General features: G+C 37.9%; 1 protein-coding gene across 1 annotated transcript in view; it reads right to left on the reverse strand.

Annotated features, from left to right (window-relative positions):
* Positions 1 to 11,106: 11,106 nt before the first annotated feature.
* Positions 11,107 to 12,925, reverse strand: part of LOC108578626 (1-phosphatidylinositol 4,5-bisphosphate phosphodiesterase epsilon-1-like) — a gene marked incomplete at its 5' end in the record, with an annotated part of 62,621 nt that continues 60,802 nt past the window's right edge. Inside the window, one exon of the mRNA XM_017942028.1 lies at positions 11,107 to 12,925. This exon is cut by the window's right edge and continues 41 nt beyond it. Coding sequence (XP_017797517.1) covers positions 11,571 to 12,925 — 1,355 coding nt within the window.

A 12,925-nucleotide genomic window follows, 5' to 3' on the forward strand; every position in this document is an offset into this window, starting at 1 on the left:
TCTTCGAACGTACACTATCGGCTAAAAGTGCATTGCAAGTTACACAAAATTTTCCAGAGAAAAGTTCACAACTTTGAGAATATTTTGGTTAATTAACAAATTGCTATTGATCTCCACAATGTCAATTTCAAAGCTATAAAAAATTAGCAGAAGATTCAATATCGGTGCAAAATTTTGCAAGTGATCCCGAAGTTTTGGCCGATAGCGTAATCTGACCATGCGTAGGTATTTTTTTTTTTTTTTTTCAAATAAAATAAACAATCATGGGAAGGGAAAATATTTCCGTTTGAAATAAAAAATATGCTTGTATTATAAATTCACTTGCTTGTATTCCAAAAACTTAAGTACAAGGTGAAGATGATTTTTTTCTTTGAGAAAAAATTGGCAAATTTATTGATTACATGCTACATCTATGGCACAAGATAGAACCATTGTGCTTAATTACAATTTAGGTTCTCAGAGATTGACATGTCCTTGCGAGACTGTTATGATCTATAATTCCTTCAAATGTATTTATTACCAAATGCAATGTTAACACTTATGTAAGAATGCTACAGTGTTAAGTGGTGACGTAACCAGAACACGTTGCACCTAGAAAAAATTTATCTTCTATTGAAAATCATTACGTGTAGTTTTGAAAGGTGTCTTTTTTTTTTCTTTACCGAACTACAGAAATTAATAAATAAAATTCGAACGACAGGCTCGTTACGAATTTCTAATAAATTTGACGCTGGTTAGAATTTCAGGTGTGTGTTGTTTTATTCACAATATACAGTGTTAAAAGTATATGACAAGAAAATAACGAGTGGAGACACTTACAGGTAAATTTTACATGTGTTTACTGTTTTAAATGATTATTTGTGGAAAGTGTGATTTATCGTTTTTGAACTTGTTTGCTTTGGCACGTAATTGTTATATATGTACTGAAAAGTATATGAATAAAAATTAGATCAATTTAGTATGATTAACTTAAGTTTTAATAAAAACAGATTTGTAATTCATCGAGATGCAGAAATTTCAATGTGAATTATGGGAACTGACTATCTTACAAACAACTTAATACACGTTGCACTAAATAGTTATTAGAATGAAATTTAGTTTCAAATATACATTTTATAAAATAACCAATTATGCAAGGGACGAAAGAAAAGGCAACATTGATATACTGTTTTAATCGACAGAAGCCAAGAAATCATAATTAAAATCACAATTCTTCCCTTCAAAATCCTCAAACTAAGAGAAACAGATTTTCATATGATTTAATTAATCTTTCATTCGATAAATCGTTAAAATTTTCATCGGCACACGACATTCATCGTTTCCTCGAAAAATGTTATAAAATAAACAACGAACGAACGATCATCATTACGTCTCTCCATGAATCAACAGCCCATAGAATAATGAATGATTTATTAATTGTATATATCATCGTATTAAATCGTTACAAAGAGAAATCAATACGAAACGGTAAATGTACTTAGGTAATTCTACAGAGTGATAAGGAAATGAAACGAAAAATTCACGATCTTTGTACAAATCTCAGTGGTAACGATAATTTTACAAATTATCAAATAAAAGAGTATTCCATTTAACAGGAAGCAAAAAGCTTTCATAGGTACGATCACTTTTGGACACTACACTTTGAAGTCACTTCTTCCAGCTGGTTACGTTACTACTATTCGGCGAACACTCGACAAATTATTTCATAATTTAGCAGTGACTTGTACACGTGATCAATAATCAGCAGCCGTAGTGACCTAATTTATTAACAATGCACGAAAAGAAGCTGTCGATGAGAATGTTGTGAAAACGATTCACATTCTAATACATGTATGTATGTGTATGCATACATACGTATGTACGTTAGTTAATACATATATGTAATATATGTATGTGTATCATAAAATTCACACTTATGAAAAAGACATCTATATACACGCATATACGTGTATACATACGTGTGACATATATATGCACCTATACAATGTGTATATTTCATTTAGATAGATTAACAGTCGTGGCCGGACCAGCCTGGTCACGTGACAGAAACGTTTTCCTAAACTGCTTCTTCTTATCAACATTTTCTTTGTATTTCTTTTATATATCTTCTTCTGGCTTGAAATCGCACCCCATACAAAAATGCAGCACGCAATTCATAGCTGTCGAGAGTGTATCGTGTACGGCTTGATTCAACAACAATTGTCGCTTTTAAATTTTCTATCTTCGATATCGGTTTTCAACTTCCCTCTACGATGCATCGTATTTCACTGTACGAAACACAGCTCGTATTCTCCTATTTTAATTAACGATACGTTATCAAGTGTACTACGAATTGTGATTTACCGTCACCCGACGCGTTTCGCAGGTTTTTATCACGAAAGCGATATTCATCGAGGAGAGCTCGCGACGTTATCCCTATAATAATAGTAACGTACTATACACAGTGTGTCGATACATCGTTTTTTAAATAGAAAATCTCTTTTTCCTTCTTTCATGTACAATACAAGTTTGCATATCGCGACGACGCCACAAGAACCGTATCTCATTCCCGTGTATCGCCGATACTTGGATCCTCAGACGTGGTGAAATGATATATCTCAAGCATCGATTGTTATCGAATCATTCGGTACTCTCTGTAAACGCGTGTATGCATCGGTATGCTGTAATACATGTACCCAGGTAGCACGCAGACGTCTTTTGAACGTCTTAAAATACGTTCGAATCGTCGAACAGAACGATACTTCGTCACTTCTTCGAGAAGAAAAGACGTACTTACGCGACAAATGAGAGAAAAATTGCCAGCACGCGTTCGAGAATATTTTCCGTCTTTTCTTCCAGGTTTAAACCTCTCTACAGTGAAAGAAAGAAAGAAAGCAACATAGAATAAGTATTATTTATTTATAAAAAATCAAATTTTCCATTGATTTATTGTATCTCTGATATCCTTACAAACGTACCTACGTATCACTTATTGTTACATACCTCAACTATCTACACATGAAAAGTTAAACGTACGATATGAAGTAGATCGGATAAACGAAGGAAAGAAATTCGAGTGTCGATGAGAAATTCAACCCGAGCACCGGATGCCAACTAACCCCCCGTAACAACTTCGGCGGGTTGAAGACGTGATTTTTGTACGTCGATTCGTACGTCTTCGAGACGTTCAGACGAAAAGTGGACGTAAAATGGACGTCTCTAAAGACGTCGTGTGCTATCCAGGTATTCATGCATACGAATACATCTCCACTTATACAGACATACATATGCGCATAAATGCATAAACAGTTGATTCATTTATGCATATACAATTTTAATGTAACAGCTACTGAAGAACCACGGATATGTACAATAGGGATATGCCTGATCGATACAAGGTATACATTTCTTCCATACGTACACACGCAGCGTTCTTCTAATATTATTTTTCTTCGAGTTCGATTCGACGAAAAAAGGATAATCGAGTTGACCGCCTCAATTTCGATAATTTTCCTCCGCCCGTTTCGAATACCGACAATCCTGTTCACCAGAGCGTACGATAGATTTGTAGAGTTTACAACAGGCCCACGTCGACTCATTTTCCTATTGCAATTCGTTCGAATTATTTCTTCGAAACGACGATATCGACAAGAACAAATAGAATTGCAATTCGTCGGATGTACGCGCTAGTAATAAGTATTCTTTACGCACCCTGTAGTTCGCACGAGAAGTGTCGTTATTTCTACAAATTTCATATTCGACCCGCACTACTATAAAGTTTCAAGTGATCGGAAGTTAGAAAGCGTCTAAATGTTGTCATGCGTATATGCAAAGTGGCCTGCAGAACTCGATTGCGTCTTTTTAAATCTCGTCGAATGCCAATTCCAAGCCGCTCGATTTCATTTCTTCGTATTACTTCGTTCCCTTGGATTTTTCCAGCCGTTTCAAGGAACCAACCCCGAGACCAACGCGAAATGTTCGCGGTAGCAGCGAAAATTCGCTTGCTTGTCCACACCTGAAGTACGAAAGTCTTAACCCTTTCGCTGTCGCAGCGAATATTTTACATCGATTCGTGGGATTCGATGTCCTTTCTTTTCTATCGCTTGTCACTGTTTCTACGTCGCGAATTTTGAGCGGCAGCGAAGGAAACGCCTCGAAGAGCGAAGTAAATCTGCCGCGAAAAAAGTCGCTGTAATTTCGCAGTCTTAACCATTTCGCTGTGGCAGGTTTTAGTACGGTATACGATAGATGTTCGATCGCGGCCGTAAAATCTTGTTTTGCCGTTTTTGGAAAAAAATTTTGAAAAATTTTTAAATTAATCATAATTTATCATTTTGTCAAGTTACGATGGAAGTGTGCAAACATAAATTAAAGATTAAATTAAGGTAAGAGTGTGCCAAAAGTCGTCAACAGCACAGTGCGAGCACATTTCCAAAACGCCGATGGCGCAGTGCGAGAAAATTTTTAAAACGTCTACAAGCGTCAACAGCAGTGAAAGGGTTAAACGGAAATTTGTCGCATAAGCTACCATGTATGTATTGTACCATATACGCAAATATTCGCTGCCGCAAGAAACTAATTTCGCGTTGGTCCGGTTGTTCATTTTTACACCTTTATCGACGAAAAGAAACTTAATACTGCATCGCTTACGTTGAAGTGGCCCTTGAGAGCACGTTCGAAAATATGTTTAACGAGTATGGTCCCAAAAGTTTTAAGAAGTAGTTGTTTCTTTCTAGTGGAATATAACGTAGCTTCCGCCTTATAAATATTTTTTTTTTTCTCAACAAATCTTTCGGAAGCAGCCGCAAAGAAGGGACTTCCAAGCATAAGCGCCGTTACAATTGACGAATTAAACGGAAAAAGAAGAAAAATATGGAAAAATCATTTGAAACGAATTGAAGATTTCGTAGCAAAGAGGATCTACAGATAAAATCAGCGAAGTTTCTCGTAGCTTTCTAGACATAATCGATTCTAAATTAGGGCTCTTACTGCTGCTCAAATTTACGTATATCCGAATCTTGAGCATCCGAACACTCGTATAGCTACTCAATTTAGATCCGAGAAATTCGATTTAGTATTTTAATCTTAACCCTTTACCCAAACTTGCTTCCTTTAATCGAAATCCAGAGAAGCCTCATACTTGAGTAATTAACAGAGAAAATCCGAATCTGGATTTTCGTCACCAATTTCGGATCGCAACGAGTATTTCGAGCACTCGGACACCTAGATTAGCAAGAGCTCTAATTCTACTCCGTTTTCCATAAGTCTGTAGCGACGCAAATGCTTCTGAAAAGTTTAGTAACAAATAGTAGCTTGGTTCGAGAACTACCGCTGTAGTTTGTATTTGTGTTCTAACATTCGAAAGACGTCCGTTGTAGTCGATGATATACTCTCGATGTGGGGGTTTTATCCGAGACTCAAGGAGTATCGAAATTAACTATAACAATTAATTATCGTTATTAGTAGCCCTTGTTTCCTTCTATATACAGAAATGTTCCATGTTCTTTGCTGTACACTACGTAAATACTGTTTTGGTGTATAAATGCGATTTCCTTGATATACTTCTTCGTAAAGTCTTTTTTTCAACGCGAAGTTCAAGGTTTCCGGGGGTTGAAATTAAATAGAAATAGTATTCGAGTAACACGTGACATTCGCAAATTCCACGGATGTCGTGTAAATACTTATCAAAGCGAGTTATGTATTTATATGATATATAAACGCATCGTATTTGGACATTTATCTTGTATTTTGATTACACGTACCCCAGTTGTTTGTGTAAAATTTGTTAAAAATTCGACATCGTTTTTACCAACCCAAAGAAATTTGATACATTTTAATTCCTAATTAATCGCCTCTTATTGTACGATAGAAAAGATTACATACGATTGAGAATTTTCGATTCTGTAAATGGATATGTCATCGATAGTTAAATGGCTAGAATTTTGATTAGTAAGCCTAGGAGAATTTTATCAAATTCGTATTTGTACCAATTTCGGATGCAATTGCTCGGAAAAGCAGATTTCACTGCTCGTAAAATTAACAACGAAGTAATCTCGTATTTCTTATTAGGTACAATGTATAAAGAAATAAGTAGATTGGCAAATAAATATATAGAATTCAGCAAATAACTCTACAAAATAATTTCAAATGCGTACAATTTTATTTTACAAAAGTAAAGTAATGTAATAAAGATTATGTCTAAAAGAATGTAACGATATGGTGTGATATCAAATTTGAACTAGTCAAAACTATTACAAAATTTCGTTCTAGCTACTAGAAATATTTTTCTATGATTTCAGATTTCAGTTTAGAATAATCATTTCCATTTACTAAATTAAGAGAAAAAAATGATGCATTGAAAATGTATTATTTTCGAGCAGCTCTTGTTTGTACTCCTTTAACAGGTAAACGATCATCTTCTCTTTGTTCTTAAAAGTTGCCTTTTGAATTTTGTTTTTTTTCTCTCGGGATATATTATTAGATATATTCGAAAAAATGGGTAAAAGATGGATGAAGGAAGTGGTGTCCAAAAATATATTAGGGAGCACAGCAACGCCACGAAGCTTTTCGAAAAAATGATTCTTGCTTAATTCTAGAAACGGCATTAGTACTTTTCTTCAACATAAAATTACTTTTCTTTTATCTTGATTGCGTAACATTTAGGTATAAAAAGTCGCAAAACTATCATTACAAAGATCGTTCTCTCTTTAAAAAGTAGAAACAGAAATCAAGATGCTAGAAAAAATGGATTTATACATTATACGTACATTGATATTTGCCGTTTCCAGAATTAAGGTGCATCAGGTTTGAGAGAGAGAGAGAGGGGAAGATCGCGTGGGAATCGTATCCGAAATTGTCAGTCGAGGTTCGTTGAAACTATAAAATACATTAAGAATAAGTATATGGAAGACGAAGGTATTTAAATGGCGTTCGTTCGTGACGCTTCTGCTCCATGATAGATAGATTTTATATTACTTTTTTCCCCTCCGCTAATCACTTGCACCTATTGTATATAGAATTATACCGTGAAAATTAGGCAGAAGGCTCCGATGGAAAAAGATCGAAACCGCGTGTGTGTGTGTGTGTGTGTGTGGTGCACTGTCCTTTAAACGATCGGAATGATATTTAAACGTGAAAAAACCTTGATCGACACTCCTTGGTCTCATATTTATAATCTACAAGTATACTCGCTTAACAGTCCAGGGTTAGGGGGGCGAAGGGCCATGATTGTAAATGTAACATTGATCTACTTTTTTTTCACTTATTTCTCTTTTCTTCTTCTCCTCTCAGTATCAACAATATATAGTAAATATAACTTCTAGAGTGGCGAGACTCCACACACGCCCTGTCGAGATTTCCACCCTCTCGTTACAGAAAAGTCCGATCGTAATGCTTGATTAGGTATAATTAACAGAGAAGATAATGTAATATTGTAGGAAACAGAATGCAAAACGCAATTAGAGATTAGTAAAATATAATTATGATAAACAACACCGATAACGTTTTATCGCTTCGCAGGAAAAAGGACCCCTCTCGCTATTTTTTTCCCTATTTATACGGGTCTTGGCGACCCGCGCTCGCTATCTCTCACTCTCGCATTCGCACAAACACACTCGCTCTTTTTTAATAACAAGCTCGACCATATGATCGGCCCGCTCCGGTCATTAACCTCCAACACTCGGCCGTCCTGACAAGTGCACATGTCCCCAGGTGCTGCTAGTTTATTTTTCGCTCATTCGCTATCATCTATATCTGCATGATCTTCTATCATCCACGGCTTCGTATGATCCGCCGCCCGTGGAAGTTTCGAGGGGAACCTCGTGATCGGCGACTCTTCTCATTAGATAACGATCGTTACGTAGTGCCCTCGTTATGGTGTACGGATCCATGTATTTTGGCGCGAGCTTCTGTCCCGGACCTAATTGCGATTTCTTTATGGCCATCACAGATCATCTTCCTTGTATACTTGCCGCGCTCTTTTCTTTTTCTTGCTGTACGTCTTTTTGTTCTCTGCCTGTGTAAAGCGTTATCAGTGTTGTTTATCATAATTGTATTTTACTAATCTCTAATTGCGTTTTGCATTCCGTTTCCTACAAACTTGGGGGCTCGTCCGGGATCAAACGTCCAGAATTTATTTATTTTTCTTAACGGAGTGCGTGACGTACAAAGGATTGGGTGAAATTTTGCGAAATCCAGATCAACGAGTGCTGCGGATAGGAAAGTAGGGCAATTCAAGGATGAATTGGCGAAGCTTGGTCTATCAACGGAAGGCACAAAAAGCGGTACTATTGACGGCAGGCAAGCGAAAGGAGGAACAGATCTGGCGAGATACAGTGAGGTTAGCGAGGAGCTGGAAGACAGAATCACGCGGGAAGGCAAAAGCGAGAACTCTGCGACCGATACGCGTGTAAAAGATGGTCCGCATTTCCCAGCGACCGGACGTCTAAGGTACGCGAACAAGAAATGAACGTGAAAATGAACGGTGCCTCCAATCACTGAAAGGAGAGAAGAGAAGAAAGACGAAGTTAGGGAATCGCGAAATGATCGCGTCGACAGAAGAAGGCCTCTACCGAAGAGGCTCAATTGCGAAACTGACGGAGATGAGTCAGATGAAGATGAAATGCTTCCGAGAAGCACTCCAATTAGGAAGATATAACGCTGACGATTACTCGGGTGAAGGTTCTTATGACGAATTCTTTAGGAAGTAACCGAGCTAAGAAAGACGTCCTCCACGCCGAAGACCCTGGTCGAGACGGCGAGAAGAATAGAAGAAAGTCTCTTTAGAACTTTAACTCGGAAGAGAAGTTCCATAGAATGTGGACTCTTAAGGAAGGAAAAGCATTACACAGGAGATGTGAGCTATGTAGTAGATGTAACTGATGAAGATGAGACAATAGTGTATGGTGGAATTGTAGCCACGCAGCCGTGTGTGGTGCACGTTGACGAAAGTGAGCCTCGATTGGTCATTCTCTTGAGGTGCGATGACTAGCGGGAATGCGCTACCCTGTTAGGCCAAGTGAGGCATGTTATCAGCAACCTGTGTTGAACTTTTTCCGTAGTCTGTAGAAAACGGAATGCAAAACGCAATTAGCGATTAGTAAATTATAATAAACAACACTGATAACGCTTTATCGTTTCGCAGGAAAGAGGACCCCTCTCGCTATAATTTTCCCTATTTATATGGTCTTCGCTCTCTCTCTCTCTCACTCTCACGCACTCGTATTCGCACAAACACACTCGCTCTTGTTTAACAACAACGAACGTCGGAAAGCCACGGCCCTTCCGGGTTCGTTGCCCCCGTTTCGCCTATTAGTGTCGCAGGCTTTTTACGAAAACAAGCTCGACCATATGATCGGCCCGCTCCGGTCATTAACCTCCTACAATATGTACAAATATATGTATAAACACTGTGTTCTCAATAACAAACGAAATATAAACGGATCTCTGTAGTACGTATCGACTAGAATGACTTGTTGCGTTCAGTGAAATTCACGCAATCAATGTGAACATGGAAATAATACTGTTACTCCATTGCGATTTCGGGAATTTCTTTTCTTATAATGAAGTTCTTTGTTTAAAATGTTGTTATTCAGTTTATGGACGAGTTTCAGTGTCGTAGCCGTAAAATAATTTAGCAACACCTTATTTAAAGTGCACATCTAAACATACATCGATGATAGAGCTTGACTAGACGTCTCATTTGTCACTTTCTTCAACAACATCTTTTTCCTTTACATTTGCGCGTATTTGTTTTGTGTGTGTCTGTGTGTGTTACCATTTGGTTTTGTACGAGAAGGATGTGAATGAAATAAACCGGTAATCGGTGTTCACTATGATAATATGGCGCGATTTGATTAAATATGATTAATAAACGATCGATAGAAGAAATAGAAAGTACTATGAAGCTACATGAAGATTTAACATTTCATACTTGTAACAGTTTTTTCCCTTTTACTTCTAATTAACGTGTATTACACTTCCTTCTTACTTTCTAATACACTTTCTGCGAGAAAGAATCATGCAGTCCGGCTTTTGCATCGAAGTTTTCTTTTTAAAAAGCGTGCGCTTAAAAACTATGATTTTATAAAAAGACTGGAAAAACACAAGAGAAATCATTTGTTATTGTCATCCAGTGAAGTCTTTCTTTTTCATGTACAAATAATGAAAATAGAAAAAGAATAAAAGTTATATAAAAATGTGTCTGCAACTTTTGATTCTATGCAGTAGGTGAAAGAAAGTGTCTTGGGCGTCGAAACGTATGGGAATATTCGATTAAATTATAAATGGATATTTACGACTGCACGATTTGTTACATATTGATCGAGATACTAATTGAAGATTACATTACGAATAAAAGAACTTTTACAGACGAGTCAGGTACTTAAAGTGCAAGCATTAATTACTCGAAGGACAAGACAATGTTTGTAAAAAAAGAATCAGGTCCCGTTTGTAAGTCGTGTCCACGTAAAAATTGATATTTGGCTTCGTGTTTCATGAAGAAGAAAAAAAGAACACAAAAACTAATCAGTTAGGTCTGATTTAATTTTTCTCACTTTAAATTTTACTCCTGATTCTCAATCAAATCAGCCAAGCCCTTTTGTAACATCGACAGGCAAAGTGTTTTTTCTTTTTTCTTTTTAATAATAGAATGTACGCGTTGAATATAAATATATACGTATATTAAAATATACTGTATAGATTAAAAAATATATACATTAGTGTGTAAAAAAATATGGAGAACAAATTCGCGGTTAATTTACAAACAAAAGGAATTTAATCTAACGAATGAAAAGTTTGCGATGAAAAACATTTCTTCGTATCCGTTGAGAAAAATTCTTTGGGAACCGTGAGAATTTCGTTCGATCACTTCATTAGAGGAACACATTTCCCTGATCATACGAGTACAGTTTGTACGTTTATACAATACTAACGTGACTAGAAAAGTATGATGATCATAAAATTGGAAAGGCTACCAAGGATGTTACTATTGTAAAAGTCTCTCTTCGAGAGTTCAAATACAAATTATATATACATATATCGTTATACATAAAAAACAAAAAAAAAACAAAAACAAAATATTGGTGTATACATATGGAGCCATTGATCAGTTCCAATTTAACAGCCTGGGTGACTACTAGTGATGCCGCATAAATATGTTAAGAAGATTGTTTGAACGTAATACAGCTGGTTTTTACTTTCTCGAGAAGTTGCTCATATATTTCATAATTTTACGTCCAATCAAACTCTGTCTGAACCGATGGTACTGTTTATTACTAACACCGGTTTGTCCTCGTGTGATTTAAAGACCCAGATTATACATATTTAAGCAGTGTCGAGTACAATTAGGCATTTTTTTATAGTTTTCTTCATTTGTGTGATATTATTCGAATACTGATTGTTGGTAGAGTTTCCCGAAGCGACGTGAAACGATCCTCGAGGTTTCGTTCGTGAATATTGCTGCAAAAGTGTCGGTTCACATTGTTGTATCTGGCCTTCACCTCGAAGTGCAATGATATTTCATTAATCGTAGTTTACGGTTGGTTCCTCCGAGTGGCGAAGATCGATGATATCGACGTCGCCCTTGACTGCCACTATGACTTCCACACCCTTAATTTCCTTAGAGATACTTTTTTCAAATGAAGGGCAGCGTTTAGGATATCCGACTCGCGGGTATCTTCACCGTCGGAGTGAACCTCCCTTCTACGACCATGCATCAGCAAACGATGTCTGAACCCTCTGGAAGTCGGATCGGAAAGAGCCTCCGAGACAGGCACCTTCTCCTTGCTAGAGCCTGGCAGGGAAACCGATCTTCCTACGGAGAAACCTTTGCTCAGCCTGTCCAAAGTGGCCGGCAAAAGGTGTCGCCTCGGAATTGCTTGTTCTCTCTCTCTCAAAATGAATCTTCCGAGCGTCTTCCAAAAGGCTTGCGTGCTATAGACGTTTTCATCGTCACGCAGGACTCTCAATTGACGATTGCCGCTACCAACAGCGCTAGTTCCACCCCATTCCAGTTCTTCGACCAAAGCGAATTTCATGGGATCCTCCATTCTTCTAGCCTTCACTAAAGCCTGGGCTAGAACGTCTTGAGCGGAACTGCTTATAGGAACACGAAGTATTGCGTACGGTATGTCCGGTGAAACGTTGTAAATGCAAACTAAGAAAGTATCAGCCTCGTCCCAAATGTGCGTGGACGTGTCTCGATCAGAGTCGAGCTTCGAGTGATCAGCCGTGCTTCTGATAGAAGCTAACCAAGCTCTGCTACTCGGATCATCGCCTACCCTTTTCAGTAGAAAACGACCTTGTCCTTTCCACAAAGCTTGCGCCTGGAGCGGATGTTCCGTTGGATCTAACACGCGTTGAGTCGGTAGCTCTTCCCTGTCTTTCTTCTCCCAGCCGCGGGAAACTTCTTCGACCAGAATGTATTCGTCGACGCGATCCGCAGATATTCCCGCTTTCTGAAGAGCTTGCAACATCACCTCTTGCGTGGTGCTCTCCTGCGTAACTTTCAGGATGGTGTACGGCTCGTCGGGTATAACGTGATAAACCATCAGGAAGAACATTCTTCTCTTCAACGTTACACCGCCTAATCCAGGGTCGACGGTGGTCAATTTTTCTGGTTCTTTACCGGACGACGGTCGTTTCGATGATTCCTTGTGATCACGGCAACAGGCGTTGTAGTCAAGGCTCTCCTCCTCCAGGCGGGAGTAAATAAAAAGCGTGGACAACGCCAGAGGTTTGTTCTTGCAGGAACGTAAACGTACGTGTCTGTAACCTGGTCTCAGACATTTCAAAGGGATGACTCGTTGGGCGATCAAATGGTGAGAGCTCGCTTCGACGATACCGAAACGCAAAAAAGCGAGGTCCTTGAACATTACTTGGAAGCAAAATTTCTCGTTCCAAATAGGATTCAGGGCATTGTTTTGTATTACTTTCGTTTTATGCTTAG

This window comes from Habropoda laboriosa, unplaced genomic scaffold (assembly GCF_001263275.1).
Source record: "Habropoda laboriosa isolate 0110345459 unplaced genomic scaffold, ASM126327v1 scaffold3, whole genome shotgun sequence".
In the NCBI taxonomy this organism is placed as follows: domain Eukaryota; kingdom Metazoa; phylum Arthropoda; class Insecta; order Hymenoptera; family Apidae; genus Habropoda; species Habropoda laboriosa.